The following is a 20,160-nucleotide window of genomic DNA, read 5'->3' on the forward strand; positions in this document are numbered from 1 at the left end:
ATTGTGTGGGAAGCCTCAACGATGTTTTTTTGCAAAGACAGAGCACCAACAGCGTCCCGCTCTATAATTAGGCATCTGAGCAATTTACAGAGGATACGTTCAAGGAAGAAAAGAGTAAGAGAATTTTATATGAGCTGCTTTGTCCAAAAAAAGATTATGAAAGGCAGAGCAAAAACTATTTACCAGTCTTAGGGGGAAAATTAAGTTCATTTCATTCAGTTAAAGCTGAAGCAGATGTTCGGTATTTGTGTGCACGCCTGAAGACCTGCTACGTTACAGCTTCTCACCGACGTGAGCATTTAGATCAATCAGGAGAGTTGGGGGTGTAAAAAGAGGGGGTGGGGGGGAAAGCGCCACAACTCGACTCCTAATTTAGTCCATCTACCACTCGCGGAACAAATATCTTCAGCACCCAACAGGTGAGAGGCTGCATAAAAAAATAAAAATTTCATGTGAATAGATTAACAGTCTTTCAAGAGTTCCTTTAGATTCTGCTTCTGGCTGGCGATTGCCATACTGCTTCGTAAAGACGACTGAAATTACTGCAGCAACAAATAAAACTTTTCTCCCATACAAAAATCTAGTCCAGAGGGCTTACTTACACAGTAAGCAAGATATCTTACGTAACTGAAGATTTCATGTTGTTCTCCTCCAACGCAGCAGCTTTCAGAAAAGCCACACAAAAAGAGCAATGCTCCCAAGCTGCCAAGAGGACCGGGAGAAAGACCCCGTTCATTTCTTCTGAAAAAAACCCATGATGGAGACCTGTTTGTTGGCTCTGTTGGCAGTAGCTGCCCCTTTCTTCAGGTTCTTCCTTTCTTCCTTTGGTTCCTTCTTCGCAGGCGGCGCAGGCTGTTTGTGTGCAGCTGGTGGCTTGGACTTGGCGAAGTCATCCTCGCTATCCGTACAGGATTCGCTCTCGTAAACCTTCTCTGTCACTGGTTAAAAGACAAGAGGAACACATGATGACGGTTAAGCCTGTGTAGCAAAGAGCAGAGAGGTCCCCACTGCAGCCTTCCCACTGCGTTTCTGGAAATGAGCATTTTGGGTTCAAGGAGCACATGCCAGAGACAGGAATGAAGTCCATCGCTCAAGGTTATGCAGTAGATCCAGGTGACTGGACTGGCTTTCCATACACGGAGTCAAACTGCCTCCCCTCTTTCTTAAAGTGTAAGATGGCAGGTTAATCCCAGACTGGTCAGGGTTGGAGGGGACCTCTGGATCTCCCCCAGTGCCACCCCCTGCCAGAGTAGGGGCACCTCCAGCAGTGGCACAGGACGGTGTCCAGGCGGGTTTGGAATGGCTCCAGAGGGGGAGACTCCCCCACCTCTCTGGGCAGCCTATGCCACTGCTCTGCCGCCCTCACAGCAGAGAAGGTCCTCCTCAGGTTGAGATGGAACTGCCCATGGTCACCTTTGTGCCCGGTCCCTCTTGTCCTGTCACTGGGCACCACTGGAAACAGACTGTTCCCATCCCCCTGGCACCCTCCCTTGAAGGATTTAATCAGCATTGATGAGATCCCCCCTCAGTCTGCTCTTCTCCAAACTAAAAAGCCCCAACTCCCTCAGCCTTGCAATAATTACAAGGTTTCAATCCTACTTGTCGTTATGCGCATTCTGCACTTAATCCCGAACTCTACCTCTTCTCTCAATCACTGCAGCCGTGGCTGCCCCCAACCTTAACATCCTCCACCAGTCCCTCTTTGTTTGTCAGTACTAACGACTCGGGGAGCTTTAATGTCATCCAGCTCTTTCAAAACGGCTTAGTGTCACCACACACATTCATTCACTGGCCATATGCACACCCTAAACAACAGCAGCCCAAGGCTCCCCACCGGGAAGGGCCCTCGAGAGGACAGTTCCCCCTCCAAATCTGTTCAAGCGTTGCCCTCTTCTAGAAACGAGGGTCAACAGCGTTGAAGACCTCCACAGCTACGACAGTTCTCTACCAGGGACTGGCCTGCAGCCATCAATGCGTCTTGCACAGGCTGACAAGCAGCTAAAGTGACGAATCTGAACGAGATCAGAATATGTAGTTTAGCATTAGATGACAGAACATCTATTTTAAGGTTAAAACCCACCATTTTGACTTGACCCGATTTCCACAGGGGCCAAAGCAATCAGATTGTCCCGAAATCCAGACAAGACAATCCAGAGACAGACCCAACCCTCCCTCACCAGCACCGTGCACGTCAAACGGTCAGGGAAGAGCAAAGCAAACGCAGAGCATCTCAGAGAAAAGAGAAGGAGCACAAAACCCTGGGGGCAGCTTCTTTCTATACCGGTGGGCAAGCAGGGCAAATATAAAGAAATCCCTTAAAAAAAAAAAATAATAAAACCAAACCCGTGAGTGAAATCAAGGACTGTGACTGAACGGGATTGCCAGCTCGCTGCCGTCAGCGTCGGGTGATGGAAAGCTAAGGGACGTAAAACAATGCTCACGGAAATTAAACTGAAGTCAGCTCCGCTGATGAAAGCCATCGTTAGATACTAGTAAATGTTGTTATATCAGCTTTCCCAGCAGCGCTCTGGTATTCTTCTAGTAAGTCATTTTTCTTTAGCAACTGTATTCTTTCAAACAGATGTCCTAACTTCCCTTCTTCTGGGAAACTGGCTTTCACTTGTATTAATGCATCAAATTAAATAAGGTTTTCTACGTAACTGGAGTCCGGGAAGAGGAATGGTAGGAAACCTGCTCCGCAGCGCTAGCGGATGCTCAAACACGGACTGTAAACCCAAGCTCACCTCCCTTTCGGAGGCAACTGGCTTTTCAGTGAGCAGCTTTAACAGACCACTGGCCACTTATTGAGCTTTGAAAAGTTATTGTGTTGTCACCCCTGTCAGTAATCAGTGGTAACTCCAAAAACGTGCACTTAATCCCTTCTAATTGCAAGATACCACAGCTTAGATCAACTTTCTTTTACTGAGATCTCAGCTGAACTTAAAAATTCTGTATTTGCAGCAGCTACGGGCACACAGATAGTTACTGATGCTCAGCTCACATGATCGCTCGCTAAATCATGGTAACTCAAATTATGTGAGCTCTAACTTAAACCAGTGCTGTATGAACAAATTTACCTACAGTGTATGCAGATATATTCCAAAGTACAACTCCATGTGCGTTTTTTAAAGCTTTAGAAAGTGCGAGGTAGAAATGCACTAGCTTAAACCTCAATAATTCCCCTTTGCTATAGACTCGACCGAGTCCCTGTTGATGCGTGGTAACATGCCTTGTGCTTAACTCCACAGATACTTTAATTGCTCAATTTCCCCTCAGGGCTAATCCCTAAATTAGTTTTGCTTTTTGACACCAATTCCTTGCTATTGCAGCTATTGTGAAAATGATCGCTTAAAATCATGGAGAAATATACAGTAAAGCCTAAGCCTAATGTTAGGATTTGATGTCTCTATAATCTAGTCCTTGCTTAAAAAAAAAAAAAGACAGCAGGGAGAGGGGGGAAAAAAGCTCCTATATGTCAAAGAATAACAACAATTTACATTAGCCTGGGAGATTTGCAAGTTATTTAGCCTTTGAATGATTAGGCTTGTGCATGGAAAGGGTGGGGAAGGGAAGGGAGGAGGGAAACTGGACAATAACCAGACAGTAAGTTCTGTGCAACAGCCTGGTAGATTTTCAGTACAGAGAGCAGCATCTCCTCCTTACCCAGTTCCTCGGTATCCCACCTCCATTCCTCCCTCCCTCCCGGAGGATCTGTCTCCCAGAGGCACAACAGGGGCTTGCATTTCCCTTTTCATAAAATGGTAGTGGATATCAACTGTAAAACCAAAGGTCCGGGTTTCACAAGAGACTATTAAACCCCTTGGGGGTGGGAAGAAGAGAAAGAAAGGCAATCTTCCCAGCCCTGGTATGTTTGGAAAGGGCTGAAGAGAAAGAGAAGAGCACTCTTTGCTGGAAGCTGAACCCGGAACAGTCATTACTGCAAGCTCTGGATGCAGACCTTGTTCAACTCAACTCCCCAGCTAATGCTTTTTTTTTGTTCCATTTTCCTTCCAAGTGTTTTAATGGTTCTATCTGGGATGGGAGAGCAAAACACCCCATAACGCACCCAGCCAAAGCAGTCAATAACTTTGTGCGAGTCCAATTCTTTGACAAAAATCCAGTACTCGAGATTTCAGTGACTAGCGCAGCCAGTTGCTGAGTGCTAGCTTTATACTTCTTTAAAGGAGACACACAACGTTAATAGGAAACATAAGATACAACTACACAGGCAGGTGCAAACGGACACAAGCTGACTCCCGTCCAGGCAGCTCCACATCTGGGCCAAGCAAGCCCGTTATCTATCTACGCTTATGCACAACGACAAACCTGTACAACGGCCACAGATCTCCTCCTAGAACTGGCTGAGCTCCCTTGACATCTACTCAGATCAGCAAGGCTGGAGAACGTTAAGCATCCCATATAATTGAGCTGACAACAGCGCTACAAAAAACACATACCACCCTCTTACATTTTTAAAACCTTAAAAAAAGACCAAAAAAAAAAAAAGAAAAAGAATCCGAACTCCTGTAGCTCTACTTCAATGTCAGGACACAGAGGAGGAAAAAAGTACAGTGGTGTTACGCAGCTTTCTCCAGGTCACAGGAGGAAGCGGTGTCCAGTCAGGCTGGAATTCAAAGCCTCTGGCTCTCAGTACTTCTGTAGAGACTCTCTTCCCTCCTGAAAGCAGAGCCATCCTTATCAGAAACAGAAACCCTCCCAAGGATTTAATCCAACTTACTCCTTGTTTATTTGGGATACTTAAAGTTTATATTAACGTATAATCAAGCTCTGCTGCACAGCTCTGGGTTTAACCCCCAAAGGAAAAAAAAAACCAAAAAACAAACCAAACCACCAATCCAACAACCAACCAACTTATCCCAGCCAGAATTTATCCCAAAACCTAGACCTCTCTCTGCATCATCTTTAAAAGCTTGTATCTTTGGAGAGGTGAGCCAATGAAGGAGGTGCTCATGCTGGCAGGAGGAAAGGGAGAAGAACTGAAAGAAAAGCCTGTCAATACTCAAAAAAGAATAAGGATTCAGCCACAGCTCCATGGCTCCCTACCCAGGCCTTCACCAGAGGGCAGTTACCCCAATCTGGAAGGATGAGGTTGAAGTGGAATAACAAAGTGATTTTGTGAACCTCTTTTCAAAGCCTGGGAGAGGCTGGCCTGTAAAAATCTTCAACACATCTTCAATAAAGTTAGTTCCACTGAGGTGTCTTACCCATGCAGCCTTCTTCTTCATCAATAAACATTTTGGATTTCAGCACACGCTTCCGTTTCCTCTTCCTCCCTCCAGCTGAAACCTGAAGGACATTGCAGCATTGTGAGAAATCCAGAGTTAAGGCCCCATGCACGTACACGGGTCATAAAAGCAACAGCCCCAGGAGTGAAATCTAGTCTCTTTAATGAAGCTGAGCATGATTTGATAACTAATTCTGTTCCTTCCCAGGATATCCTAGTCTCATTTTTGCTAATGCCACAATTGTCCCCATCCTACCGGGACAAATTTCAGAGAGACAAAATACCCCTCAAATGAGAGCGTAAGCTTTCCTGTCTGCCAGCACAGGGGGCACGTGACATTTCGAAATGTGTTTATTTATACGAGAAGGTGGCACCAGGGTTGCCCCATCATACCTCCGAAGAATGAGGAAATAACAAGGTGTGGAAGACATCAGAGCTCCCGCTGCGGCAAACAGCTGCGCTTTCAGTAAAACTACATGTATTTTCTCAGCTCAGAGGTTAACTTCTTGCCAATCGCAGCCCACCTCCCTCACGCAGCAGCTTTCCTGCGATACGAGGTTGAATACCAAGAGTCTCTGGTTTCATTTCTGGCCCTGCCCTGACTCCCGAGGCCAAGATTCAGAGGAAAGACTGTTAAAATACAAGCCACAATTCATAGAACCATTAGGAGGGGAAAAAAGAGAAGAAAACAGAAAACTGCGCTATGTCAGCAGAAAAGCTGAGTTTAAATAATAGTCCAGAAAATGAATGAACTCGTGAACACGGTGGATTCTTTCAAGCAGGATGACGTGATGACTTGACAAGCAAACAGGACCTCCCACCTTAGCATCCGAAAAGTGGCTGGAGAATCCCCACCAAGTTGAATAAAAACAGAAGTTAATCACCCTAATGTGCTCTTACCTCCGTGGATGCAGGCTCCAGTTCAGCTTTCAGAGCAGGTACAGGGGGTGGAGATGGAGCTTTCTCTTCCTCAGGTGCAGGAGACGGCGGGACATCTGCGAAGAAGATAAACATCTTAAAAGCACGTGGGTCTAATGCCTCCTTGCAGCTACCCTTTTGCCTCGTCGCTTCACTTAACTCCAAGCAATTACTTGTAACCTGTATTTAGATCAAGGTTCACAAGTTCTTGCTCAGATTTGTTTAATTCATGTCAGGACAAGTTGTCCAAAGCGGTCAGCCTCCAGCCAGCTCGCCCTGTGCTGCAGTTCCCAAGGGAAGGAGGGTGGCATAGGATGGGAGAAGTGCATTTGGGATTTTCCGTAAGCCAACATCAGTTCCACTAAATGAAACTTTAAAAATAGGCAGAGAAATCAGCATGTTTTAGCCATATATTTCACTTGCTCATTAAAGAGAGGGACTGTAATTTGTTTAGAAATTGAAAGAGGCAGGGTTTAAGACGACATATTCTCACAACACTGGATGACCTGAGCTTCTCTACCTCTTCCTCATGGGTAAAACAGTCATTGCTTAACAGGTGGTGCTACATATCCCAAACAATTATCTTGAAACTACTTTAATCTAAGAATTAACTGCAATATACTATTACCCACCCTGAAAGATTAAGGGACACCCCAACCTTTCACTTGACAAACAAGGAAAAAAACAAACCACCCCCCAAAAAAACTAAGCCCGTTCTCTCATCTGCCATCATCTGCGCTCTCCTCCGGGTGCAAAGACAGAGACAGTGGAATCCTTTCAATGCCAAAACTGACCGAAACCATCAAGGCCACCTTCACAAATTTGTACAGGGCAAAAGCAGCTCTGAAGCCTCTACCAGCAACGTCAAAGTGGGCCTTAGCGAGACTAGCAGGGCGCTTACAGACAACTGAAAAAGCCAGGGTCACTCTTCTGTGGGGCTGGCAGAGGGACAGAGCCGTGACGGCGAAGAAAAATCAGCGCAGGGCAAGAGGGGAAGGAGCAGCACCTTGCACCACGCAGCAGGCACTGTGACTAATTTAAATGGCTTGAAGGAATCCTCTCCAAATCCAAGTGAGAAACGCGGCCATGCAAGTCCTCAAATGAGGGGGAGAGCTAGGAATGTGGGGGAAGAAACTCCTCGTCTGACCTATTGCTTAATAATAACAACGATGCCGCTGGACGGGAGGACAGAGTGCCTGCTTGGCTTCTCCTCCCAGCTCTGCTGGCTGTAGCACTGCATTCATCCTGTCGTTGTAACACGAATTCTGGATCTGTAGCTGTCCCAACCGATTAGGTCAGTGTTAAGAGTTATGACTGTGCCAGGCACGCGGCCAAGTGACCTTCATAGGTTAAGAAGGGCTCAAGCGAAACAGTGGTTGGCTGCCAAGGCTAAATAATAAATTACATTCTTCAAACAAGGACTCAGCCTCCTAACTACTTCAGTAAGCGAGGCACAGAAATGCAAACAGAGTGGGATAACATGACTCGGTATTTCACCTTGCTCCAAAGAGCTGGAGTCTGGCAGCTGCGCAAAGATAAAAACCAAACAACGGATCTGCTCTAAGGTGCTAACTGCTGGGGCAGCCGGGACCGCAGCCGAGGAGCTGCGGGGAACTCGACATTCTCAATATTTATCATAGTCTCACGGCAACTGCAGGCTGAAGCGACCGTATACTGCGCAGCACCAAACCCGCTCCACCGCCTACTCAGGCTGGCCGCATCAATTTGAAAATACCTTTTAAGAGAGCGTAGGCTAAAGAGGGCTGAAAACCAGCCGGGTGAAAAACCGCCACCTCTGCCGTGCTCGAGCAGAGGCTGCGGAAGGTATTTCCAGCGTTTGAGCTCCACTGTGTTTGCTTGGGGGAAATCTGGGCTTTTCTTCATCCTCCTTCAAACAAGTTCCCCCAGTTTTTGTCAGGCAGAAGGCACCTTCTCCCCACGTCAGAGCGTTTCGGACTGCCATCAAGCTGCGTCTCTATTACTTTATTATCCTCTTCTAGCCAACGCAGCCCTCTGACATGTGATAACTCCTGAGTCAACCTCTCGCTGCTGCCCACAGTTTACTCAACAGCAACAGCTGCATGAAATGGATACAAGTTGGGCAATTGGATGTACCAAAGATGTAAATCCTGGCTTTGTTCGGTTTGCTCTGACCCTGCCTGGAAAAACTGTGAGAAGCTTTAGTGCTTCTGCTGCGGCTCTCCGAAACCGATAGAGTTTGTAGGTTACAGTGCCACTGAAATCACCCTCCAAAGTGGCTGTAAAACACTTGTCAACACTGCGAAACGCTGCCTGTGTTGGTATAGCTGAAGCTGCCAAAACCTCCTGTCCTCTGTGGACGCACTCGTGTAGTTTATTCTGGCACTGGAAGCAAAACAACCTGCAGTGACTAAGGCACCCTCATACCAATATAACTTTTTAATGAAAAATCATTTAAATGGAGAGGATTGTGCCTTATGCACTCTCCGTATTTTCAACTTGGTACAATGTGCTGACACTCATGTAAGAGGAGCTTATTTTGGGCTAATTTCAGTACGTTAAGAGCAGACTAACAGCGAGCAACGCAGAAAGACTCGCTCTGACCTAAGAGCGCCCATACAGCGCTTTGCACCAGTCGTACGGACCTCCTTTCAAACCCACAAAACATCGCTAAGTCTGCCTGAAAAAGGGCAGCGGTTTTACTGGCGGTTACACAGGTGGAGCCCTGTCTGAAGGCCGTTCAGTCACAGCAGTGGCGGCGGACAAGCGTCCCCTTGTATCCGCAGCTGCGCCCGCGGGAGAGGTTAGCACCCCTGCCCGGGGCCGTGCCTCCTCGAGCCGCGGGGAGCAGCCCGGGCGAGCACCTCCTCCTTTGCTCCCAGCGGAGGTCAGCCAGGTTAGCCCGGCGCGTTAGCGAAACTGTCAGCCTTTGATATCTGCTCCGGCGGGGCAGCTTCCCATATTGCCTTTTGCATATTCGGATAACTTACCCCTTGATCATCTGCGGGTGAGCGACGCAGGTGGTGGATGAACCGTGCCCTGTCCGGTGGCGATTTCCAAATGCCGCACAGCATATGGCGCCTTCTTCCCCGCTCCCACAGGGATGCGGCAGGGAACAATGTCACTCCAGGCCCCATTTTGCTCACTGATGCTGCCCGTTAAAATTGCCCCTGCGCTCTGGAGAAACCCGTTTCCAACCATTCCAAGGATAAATGCTCTCAAAGTCCAGCTGCCGGACTTTTTCTTTTTTTTTTTTTTCTCTTTAAAATGATTTGTTTCACCCAACTTACATCCTTATACTTGAATACTGAATGCATTTGGATTCAGTGCGGGTATTTCAAAGAATTCAAATCTATGTTCTTTCATCCGGTTGGATTTTCAAGGGCAAGCGGCAGAACCAAAGGGCTGAACGCAGACCCCAATCGGGGCGGTTTAGATAGCCATTAGCTTAAAAAGGAAGAACAGAGAAGCTCTCTCAATTCTAAACTTTCCCTTTTGAAAGGGGGAATAGCAGTAAGCTAATCTGCGTAATATACACATTTGTATACCCAAACTGTAATTTGCATAAATTTACAATTCTAATACATAACACAAAGCCAATTCTCGACATAATGGAATGAACAAAGAGGACCACGATGCAGGAAGAGCAACAGCGGTGACGAGAAAATTCTCCAGACAAAGTCAAACTTTCTGCGTACGTCTCCGGCAGGTTAAAGAGGAGTAAATCAAAACCCAAACCTCCCTGCAGACGAGTGGGTAGGTAGCCTTACTTGTATTGATTTTAATAAGCTACTGAGGCTGAGGTTAGTGAGATAATTGGGCCCCAAATCTGGCCAGAGGACCAGACCCATGGTTTCTAATTGCAAATCCAGTTAACTCACACTTAAGAACAAAAATAAAATAAAATAACAACAGGCCTACTGCATGCACTGAGGTAGAAGTATACACAGACTCTGGACCACACCTTGGAATAAATGAGAACAGAAGGCACCACATTCAAAGGCATTAACTATCCACCACATGCTAACGTAAGACAGGTATTCAACAAGAGACCACAGAGCTCTAATATTCAAAGCCAAAAGTGGATATGCAACAAGCAGGAGTTTGCAGTACTCTCTATAGAAAGCGCTCCTCGATTTATGACAGTCTTACGGCACCGCTCTTGGTCTCAGGAGATTAGAAGAGCTCTAACAGATCTGGAAAACAGACTGTGGGGTCACCTCTCGGCTCACGGCATGCTCAGAGCACTGTCGTGAACGCAGGAGGCTGCGGGTCCCCAACTCACGGCAGGACAAGGAAGACCGGACAAAAAAGCCTTGGTGCTTCAAAGAGCAGCCTCTCCGTACAGCCCTACCGCACGCCCGAAACACGGGGCTCGTTTCTGCCCGCCCTCACTAGCGGAGAGCGGACGAGCTGAGAGATTCCAGCCCAGCAAGGAGCGGCGCTTCAAGTGGCTGATTTCAATCTTCCCTCTTCAGAGCTAAACAACACGGCTTGTCAGTAGGCTGAGTGATGAGTAAATGGAAAGACCAGATAATAGCTTACAAACATTTAAAGAAATAAATACCAAAGAGTGTGGGCATATATATTTTTTTTTTATGGCCAAACAAGGAGCTGCACACAGGAATGTGACGAAATTAAGGCCGATCGTGAAGAACAGCTTCCTGAGAGATTTATCATCCTGTGGAATAGTCTGAGTAGAAGTGATGGATGCCTGATGACACACATCACTTGAAATTATGCTGGGCAAAACACAAACCATGAAAATAGGCCTAAGGTGGCATGGAGACTGCTAAGATATCCAAAAGCATTTGCCTCTCTAACTTGTATTACAGATTCTCTTGATTTCTTGGTTGTTTCTCATGTGCTAGCCAGACTAAATAAACAAACAGCTTCAGCTCTCCTGCTGGAGTCCGCCTCCTCGCTAATACGACCTATTTGCTGTTTCACCTTTTTTTTTTACTGGAGCAGTACACCAAGCTGGTGGTTTCAATTATTTGTCCATAACGATCCCCAAATTGTCTTCCTGATCAGCTTGTTGGATGATTTTTCTATTTAGCACATACTCCTTAGCTCAATCCCAGCTTAGTTTCCAGTTATCTATATTGAACGGCATTTGTCACCTCAATTATCTGCATTCTTTGGAATCTGGCCCTGCTGTTCCTCATTATAAACCCGAATCTTGCGATGTTCTGGGCACCCTACTCCTATCAAAGCCAACAGCCACCGAGGAGACGCAGAGTCGCATCGGATATGGCTCAACTGTTTTGCCTCCAGTTTCTCTATTATTATTATTTTTTTTTTTTTGGAAGTTGTGCTTCCAATGCTGTCTTCCAAACCATTTCTATAAACAGACAGAATAAAGATACTAAAAATGACCCTGGGAGGGGGGAAGTCACTTTGCGAGTGTTTACTCACCAAATAAACTGGTTATGACCAGTCCTAGAATTCTGGAAGGCGCGATATCTTTCACAAGAGATTTGAGAACCTCCTTCCCACACGTCAGCGTGACTGGCAGCACACTTGGTGAGGAGACAGCCAGATCTGAGCTAAGCTAAAACAAAGACTGAATGACTGAGGCATCTCAACCGTATGCCCAAGTGCTTGCAGCACAAGATAAACAGAAAGCTCAAGCTACAGCCATTTGCACGGTCTTTAGTCCTCTAAACTATTCCCTCAATCGTTGACCAACAGCCCCGGATAGTAATATTGTCGAAATCAGGCCCCTCACCTACATGCTTGGTTGTTTACATATCTTGTTACCTTCCTCATCACTGCTGTCAGACTGAAGGAGTTTGATTCGCTTCCTCTTTTTCTTTAGATTTTCGGGATCTCTTTCTTCCTCGTTATCCGACTTGTCCACCCTCTTCATTTTACTGCCACAAAAAGAAAAGGAAAAAAAAAAAAAGGAATGAACACATGTTATCCCTTGTGCATGCATGAAAGCATCACACGTGCCTAGACGAGCACGTTCCTGATAGAAGTACTGCTAGCAAGGAAATCAAACACCCCTGTACCTCTTAAAAACCCAAGCATCACATACACTGAAGTATCCTCACCTAAACAATCAGGCAGAGGCGCACGAGCATTTTCAAGCCTCTCATCCTTACCCATACCCAGTTCTCCAAAACAAGGAGGGTTTCTTTAGCCCCTCTGCAGTCCAATGTTTTGCCCAGTACCCCACCTAGCTTGGCCACAGCAACCTGGCAAGAGCGCATTTCTGATCTTGTCTCTATAGCTCAGGCTCCCAAACACTAATGTCCCCAACAGCATCGCTCAGAAGCTCTTTTGACAGACTGCTTGCCACTGACGGACTATGAGGTAGTGTCTCAGAATCCTGGAGCCATTTTTAAAGACTACTGGAAAAATAAAATAGCTTCTTTCTTTTTAATGTTGGCGAGACGTGTCAGACTAACAAGCCTGGAGGCTAAAGGCCCACGTATCCTCCTAGAGCTGGTACGGCCCAAGTGGCCTTCCCAACACCACACTGCCAATGTGCAGTTTCCAGGCCCTTGGCTTTTTGAATAAGGCTATCAATAAGAAGACCAGTTAGCACCAACTGCGATGGTGGGCTGGGTGGTACGCTTACCTATTTAGTTAGAAACAGATTGAGACCACCAATTAATTACTCATAGGCCACCGGAGAGCCATCAGACTGTAATGATTTTTTGTCTCTGTCAGTTTGGGTTGGATTAAACACAAAGGGCTGAACTTAAAATTTACTTGGAGTTTCAGCCCAAAGTAAACCGGCGGCATTGAAAGCAGCAGTACATTAGCTATGGAAATCAACAAGCAGAACTTTGTTTGCTGGGAGCTGTGTACATATAAGCTAAGGAATATACTACCTTCCCTGCAGTACAGGTGCTCCTGCCAGCCCCCACAGATTGCCGGCGGGGTCTATACTAAGTCTGCTCACAGCGTGAGGTTGTCTCACCGAAAGCCACCCCCTCCCACTGAAGACTACCTGGACCATGGCCCTTACCATTTGCAACGGCACAAATGGCCCTGAGGCATCTACAGCATTAAAAGGAAAAGAAATATTAGGAAAGAATTCCAAAAGAGATAATTTTAGCCAGGTTTAATGCAATTTAGTAGCTGGAAACAGGAGGTGAACCAACATTGTATGGCCAGCCAGCTCCATGCAGGCCATCAACAAGCAGGTTAACGCGATCACAGGGACCCTGAACGGTGTGGCCCACCTTTTTTTGTCTTTTTGTTGACTTCTAGCAGACTCCATTTTCTTCCCAGGTTTCTCTACTACAGTATTAGGGGATGACTCTGGCTGTGCTTCAGGAACTGAAGGCTTATCTACTTCTTTCTCCTCCTTTGGCTGCTCAGGCACAGAGTTGACCTTGAGTTTATCTGCGAATAAACCATTAAAAAAGAACAAACACTGGGCGTTCAGTATAAATGATAACTTACAAAGGAGTCGGCTAAACAAAACACTGGGCCCCAAGAATACAGAAAACACTACAGATGATCACAGAATGATGCGTAAAAGCAGTAGGGATCTAGATTGACCAAGTTGTGTCATACACACACACAAAAAAAGGGCGTGATTGAATTTCTAGCTGATTTAAGTTTGGTTCTGTTCCTGATGGCCCAGCCCAAGCACACTGCAAGCTAAGTGTGCCGCAGCAGTTCAACTCTGCAGAAGAGGGCCAGGAGGCAGTGGCGGAAGCCCTCGCAGTCACCAGGACCAAAGTCGCAGAAGGCTTGGGAGCCCCTCTTCCAGACAGTCCCCTTGGCAGAACATCACATCCATCTTCACAGTCACTTTATTCCTTCTAAATTCAAGTTTTAATCAAGCACGAAAGAGCCCAGAAACAAAACAAAAAAAAAATTGGGACTGAAGAGCGATGAGAGCTGCGTGCAGCCTCCATCCTGCATAACATTAGAGCCTACGATTAGTATTTTCATTAACGTAATGGCTTCTCGTCCCACCCCAGCCCCAATGTGATCAAGAACCAGCCTCTTTTGCCCACATGGCACCACGTACAAGGACAATTCTTCTTGAAAAAGCTTAACCTGTTACCAGAGAAGAGATAGCAGGTGAGAATGGAGAGCAAAATAATATATTTATCAACCTGAGAGGTGGTGCCGTTAGCACACTAGCACCTAATTACAGCCTGTGAGCTTCATTCGGCAGCTTTACACACACGCCACCAGAAGAGCGGAGCAAAGTTAGAAACCTGCATCATCCCAAGCACAAGATGCCCGAGCGAAGAAAAAGCATTCAACATCGAGATCAACTACATTGTCAACAGGAACAGAGGCTGCCGAGAGGGCTAGAAGCCTCCATGCCAACGCCTTTCTGACACTGCTTGGAAAACAGGCTGGCTGCTTCATTGAGCAAGGGAAAACATCTCGTACATAAGAACTTGAATGACAGCTCTCTTATTTATGATCAACAGCAGAGAGTTGAAGGACCCAATTATTGTTAACTCGGGACTTTCTGGCAACGGTGAAATCTTTGAAGCCAGGAGAAACGTACAACATATAGGGAATAAATCTTCCTCCTGGAATCACCCTATCTCTTCTACACACATAATCATTTCCAGTTCTGCTCGGTTTGCTCCTTCCCTGCAGCAACCTCACAAGTTTCCTTGAAGTGCCCCCTGACAGGGCTCAGCAGAGAAGCGAACCCCATTGGGAATCGCGGAAATGCATCCACAAAGCTTCCTCCACCACTACTGGTGTATCTTCACCACGCAATTTCAACTTCGTGGGTTTTCAGCATATGAACTTTGGTCTAGGGATCTGCTCAGATCTTGAGGATTTACTTGAGTTAATGGTAGTAACTGGGCTCAGGCTTTGTGAAGCTTAGGCTGAAAGTGTCCTCAGTTCCCTCAGCCTCCTCAAAACAGGAGCTCAAAGATGCCCAACAGTACTGTTCCTTGTGTGTCCAGTGCTGGAACTGTACCCTGCAAACTCTGACAGACATCTGTTAGAAAGTGAATTTAGCTGTTTACTCTCTCCCAGTAACTCTTCTTTGAATCCTCCTGTACTCATTATTATAAGGGCACCTTTGAAGAAGGTCCCACAGTCCTTTTCCAATGTCTATTTAAAAGCTTCAGCATATTTTCTTTAGACTTGGATAATTTAGGTCAGAAGAGACCTCCAGAGGTCACCTACTCCAAAGCCCCACTCAAAGAGGAAGGCCACCCTTCACTTCTATCCTCCAGTTATCAGCTCTTCGGTTTTCAGTAAAAACATTAACCCTAAATGTAACTATAGACTCCTCAGTGATTTGTGATGAAAAGCAAGCATCATTAACACGCCCTGCGTAACAGGTTTTGGCAAACGTTTTACCAATGGCTAATCTTCCAGCCAGAAGTACTCACTTTAAATCAGATTTCTTCTGCACTAAAAATCCTTCCTGGGTTAGTCTGCACAAATATGTCATTTTAATTGATCTCCATCCAGCAAGCTTTTTGTCTGAAAAATTCCACTTACAACTTCTAATTTTTGCCTTAAAAGCTGCATACAAAACCATTAACCCCTCTGAGTCCAAAAGAGCAGAAGAATAGTATGGAAAACTATAAGAAAAGAGGGGATATAAAGAAAACCCAACAAGTTTGGCGGGGTGGGAAGGAAGACTTCTGATCATTTCTGTTTAGGCCTCCCATCACAGCTGTATAACAAGATGCCCGTTATCAGCGATTTATTTTTTAATTGCTACTTAGCTAAAAAGCCAACAAAACAAACGAGAGATTTCCAATATCCCTCAGGATTTTTATTATTTATTTTTTAAACTACAGCAGGCCGGTTCCTGACCACAATGGTTTCTGAAAACAGATGCATGTTATAAAGCACTTACTCATGGCAGCTTTTCCAAAGAAGTTGTTCATTATGTTGCCCTTCGCTGGCGGTTTGCTGCTTACTGCAGACACCTAGAAGCAAACAGAGGAGTAACCACAGGAATTATTCATGCAACACAGCCCTCAAAACGCATAGCGCTGCTTCTGGACAAGCGAAATAAACACGTATAATTTGTTGACTAGTCAGTGTCTTAGATTTCAGTATCTGTTTAGGAGAATTTGGAGATACTAGATATTACACACATCGAAGGGTCGAGAGTAAGTTACTTAAGAGTCCTGAGCTAGACCTTCAAATCTAACTCGGGTCACATTCCCATCTGATGGCTGACAGTGTTACTGAAGTAAGTGGTTGGGACTTGGGTCAGTTCCCAGTAAAGAACTGTTCTTTTTGCAAACTATCAGTGCCTCAATTCACAGTAACCGACAGAGGAAAGAACACAGATTGGCCAAACCATGAAGACTTTATCCAGCTACTCTGGCACGTACGCTGCTCCGCTGAGCCATTTGCAAAAAATATCACTGCTCTATGCCATTAATATAGCCACCACCAAAGTGAAAAATCACACACACACAAAAAACACACCTAAGGAAGTTTGGCCTCCTAATCCCGTTTATTTTCATGCAAAAAAAAAAAAAAAAAAAAAAATCACTGTATTTTAGCATTATTATGTTCCACTCAGACACACACATTTCGCCAGTTCTAAATTCACTATAAAAAAAAAATCAGAAAAATGAACCAAAATGTACTCAGTGGTTATAAAAAAGCCAAACCATATGCAGGGAACATTACCATTTTAATACCCATTTACTGGCCATGTTGCTTTAAAAACAATTATACTAATTAAAATTAAAACGTAATCCTATCCTGGAAAAACCAGCAGTTGAGAAGATAAACAATTTAGTCTCGCACAGGTCAAGCTCTGAAACTTCCCTCACAGACCAAGTTTAAACACCTTGATACTTTTAAGACCTGGACTTCTCACATTTCACTTATTGCTCAAAACAAATCCTTTTAAGCACAATGGAGAGAGCGAGCTCCTCAACCGGTGTATATATTGGCATAACCGAGGACAATGGAACAGTTGTCTCAACAATGCAGCTATGCTGGTTTATACTTGCTGGAGATCTGGCTCAAGGAGGAACGTCAAAGCATCCAAGTTATGGCAAACACACTTTTGTGGATAGGTCACGAGTGTGGCACAATATACTCTCCCCCAAGATGACCGATAGAAGGCATGACAGTCCTATATGGTTAAATACTCACAAAACAGTGATCGAGCATTCCCAGTGCGCAGCAAGTTTAGCGCTAGAAGCAGTGGACGAGGCAGCACTACAGTGGTTAAGGTTATTTAGGTTGCGTAAGAGCAAAGCTAGAAGAGCGGTTCATTAAAGCTATTAGCCCAGAGGGTTGCCAAAGGGTCTGAGGTAACTTACACCTGGGGCCTCCTTAGCCTCTGCTTTAGTTTCTTTATTCGTGTCCTGGGGTTTGGAAGCCGCTTTCGCTGCAAACATTCCCATGATGCCTTTGGGCTGCTGCGAGGTCTGTTTAGCGGCGGATGGACCATGGCCGTTGACCACAGGTACGCTGACAGCATTCGTGTCACTCGGCGTCTGGGAACCAGCCTGCACAGACGTCTGCGCTTGAGAAACTTCGGCCAACGTCCTGGGGACCGCAGCGGCACACTGAATGGCACTAAACCTGTGTGACGGAGTGAAAAATCTAATTAGCCTTTTAACTTCTTATTTTTCACCTCGGTTTCCTCGCCGGTAGCGCCTCGCTTCTCCGGTCCTGCGTTCTCCCGTTATGGGAAAAAGAGCAATTTAATTTGTGCGTGGGACAAGAAAGAAAGGCTGGCACAGAACGAGAGCGATGGAGACCTCTACTGAAAAGATCAGCTGAACTTGTCAGCAAGAGCCAGAGCATTGAAATGCTAAACAAGCTGTTCAGATTTCATGGGGGGGAAAAGCCCGTCTCCACACCCAGGGTGGAGACAGATCAGACTGCATTTTATTCCTAAACGGGTTACGCTCTCTAAAGTTTGCAGCATAAATTGTATGGCTGTCTTATGATCTAAAACATTTAGAACTTTCAGATGCTTTGACGGGAGTCCACTACCGCTGCACCAAGCAGCCTCAATCGCACCAGCCAGGTAAGTAAATCACTGAAACTGAACTACTTAAACAGCTCAGAGTATATCCGTGACATTCAGACTTAACTATATAAAGTCATTTCCATGTTATCACTAGTAGACAGAGATGCATCTCAGCTTGTAACAGCCTGAAATGTGATTGTTTGGGGATACGGAGACAGAAGAACTAAATGATGTGCTCACAGTTACAATACAATTCCCTGACAGTCGGGAATAGCAGTACCCAAAAATAACCGAACTCTACTCCCCACTGTGCAAGTCACAGGCGAGGCTTTCCAGATTTCCTACACAAATGCCACAAAAGAGCACAGACTCACGCCTTCCAATCCACCGAATTACACAGCATATTTTTATTTGCATAAGAAATAAACCAGCCTTCTGCCAATTATTTTCTGTGCCTCAGCATTAGCAGCTCACATGCACAGTCCGCTTCTACTCAGATCAGGAACTGAAATGTATTAACAAAAGACCACCATCTCTACAGCATTTCTCGGCCGCAGGAGCAATCTCTTGACATTCAACCCTTTAAAGGAAGGAAAGAAGACATTGAAGAAAAAAATATTTCTACTTTCAATCTGTTTTCAACACGGCGCTCTGGATAACTTTCACCCCTACTCCACGCACCCATAAGCAACACCACCAATGCTCCAGATTGCGAATAACGGGTGACGATAAAAGATATTGACTGCGCAGCAAGCGCATCTAAAGGTCACATATCCCAGGCGCTTGGGAAGTTAGCTTGCCTAAATGTTGCTGTGCGATTATAGCTTAAGGGCTTGATCCAAAATTCACTAAATCACTGAAAAAAGAAGCAATGTTTGGACTATGCTCTGCAAGCAAGGAGCTGCTTCCGCTTGGAAAGCTGACGTTAGCAACATGCATTAAATCCAGTTAGTTATATTAATACAACATGCAGCCACCTCCACCGTCTTCCCAGGTCCCATACAAACACAGAAGAGAATAAAGATCCTTGCCGCAGAGCTTGTGAGATATATGGACTGAGAGGGAAGCATAAGAAGCCAGAAGGTTCTGTTTGCTATAAACATGCACATAGTTAGACCTCTGTCTTTTGCAGGTACTGCAGGAACCTTGTCTCAAGTGTAAAAGACAAGTCATGTAGTTGACAAGGGAGAGGGAATATGGTCAGTCTGAATTCAGTTCAGCCAGGTCACAGGTGGAGAAGCTGAATTTTTCACAGTTTGCTTGGGAAATTCTGCTCCAAAGCCAGGCAGGGATTTACACATAGGCTTCAGAAAGGCATTTCAGAATCCAACTTGTCTAAACCTTCTCGAAGTACAAGTCTGAAAGGCAGACTCCTCTAAGACACGAGTATCACCATGCAGGGGTGCCTGAGAGTAAACAGACTGGAACAAGGCAACTGCAGCCAAAGCTACGGCACGCGTCTGCACTGAAGCAGGGTTTTCTAGCACTTACCAGGGTATTGACATTCACATTTGAAACGCACAGCTTCTAAGACATTATTTTTCTCAGCCACTCTCTTGTCAGCATGTTGAAGACAGCTACGTTTCTACTTTTAAATTCTATACTCTTTCTATGACACAACATTCAGGCATCCGCCTTCTAAACCAGATTGGTCATGGCACTGTACATCCCGATTACATCAAGCTGAAGCTGTCGTGGTGGAAACAACATATAAATGAAAAGCCACAGCTGCCAGGCGCTGTTCAGGAGAAGAGACAACGACCCCCAGAGACTGAAGTCCCTCTGAATTCCAGGACAACCTTTCTCTAGTTCAGTCGCGAAGGGCACTTGTGCTGCTTGGTTTGTTTTGTATGGTTCCCCTACGCCTCAGGCTCTCATCTTATATCCAGAGAATGAGTTCCTGCAAGACATCTTCAGAGGCATGGAAGAGTTCAATGGATGAAAACACAGACTCACAAAACAGAAGGCAAACTCATGTTAGCACTTTGCTGAGCACATCACTCGTTTTCGCAAGTCTGTTTCAATTTACTCGTACTGTGTGACTGAGAACTGGATAAAAATGGTCATGATTAAGTGTGGTCTGGAAAGGAGAAAAAGGTTTCTA

At 45.6% G+C, this 20,160-nt stretch overlaps 1 protein-coding gene across 1 annotated transcript in view; it reads right to left on the reverse strand.

Annotated features, from left to right (window-relative positions):
• Window positions 1-732: 732 nt before the first annotated feature.
• Window positions 733-20,160, reverse strand: part of POLD3 (polymerase (DNA-directed), delta 3, accessory subunit) — a 45,057-nt gene continuing 25,629 nt past the window's right edge. The window contains 8 exon segments of the mRNA XM_009891019.1: window positions 733-938; window positions 5,226-5,307; window positions 6,146-6,240; window positions 11,906-12,018; window positions 13,342-13,504; window positions 15,963-16,035; window positions 17,400-17,475; window positions 17,477-17,662. Of these exon segments, the coding sequence (XP_009889321.1) occupies window positions 733-938; window positions 5,226-5,307; window positions 6,146-6,240; window positions 11,906-12,018; window positions 13,342-13,504; window positions 15,963-16,035; window positions 17,400-17,475; window positions 17,477-17,662 (994 nt within the window).

Source organism: Charadrius vociferus, unplaced genomic scaffold (assembly GCF_000708025.1).
Source record: "Charadrius vociferus isolate BGI_N301 unplaced genomic scaffold, ASM70802v2 scaffold407, whole genome shotgun sequence".
In the NCBI taxonomy this organism is placed as follows: domain Eukaryota; kingdom Metazoa; phylum Chordata; class Aves; order Charadriiformes; family Charadriidae; genus Charadrius; species Charadrius vociferus.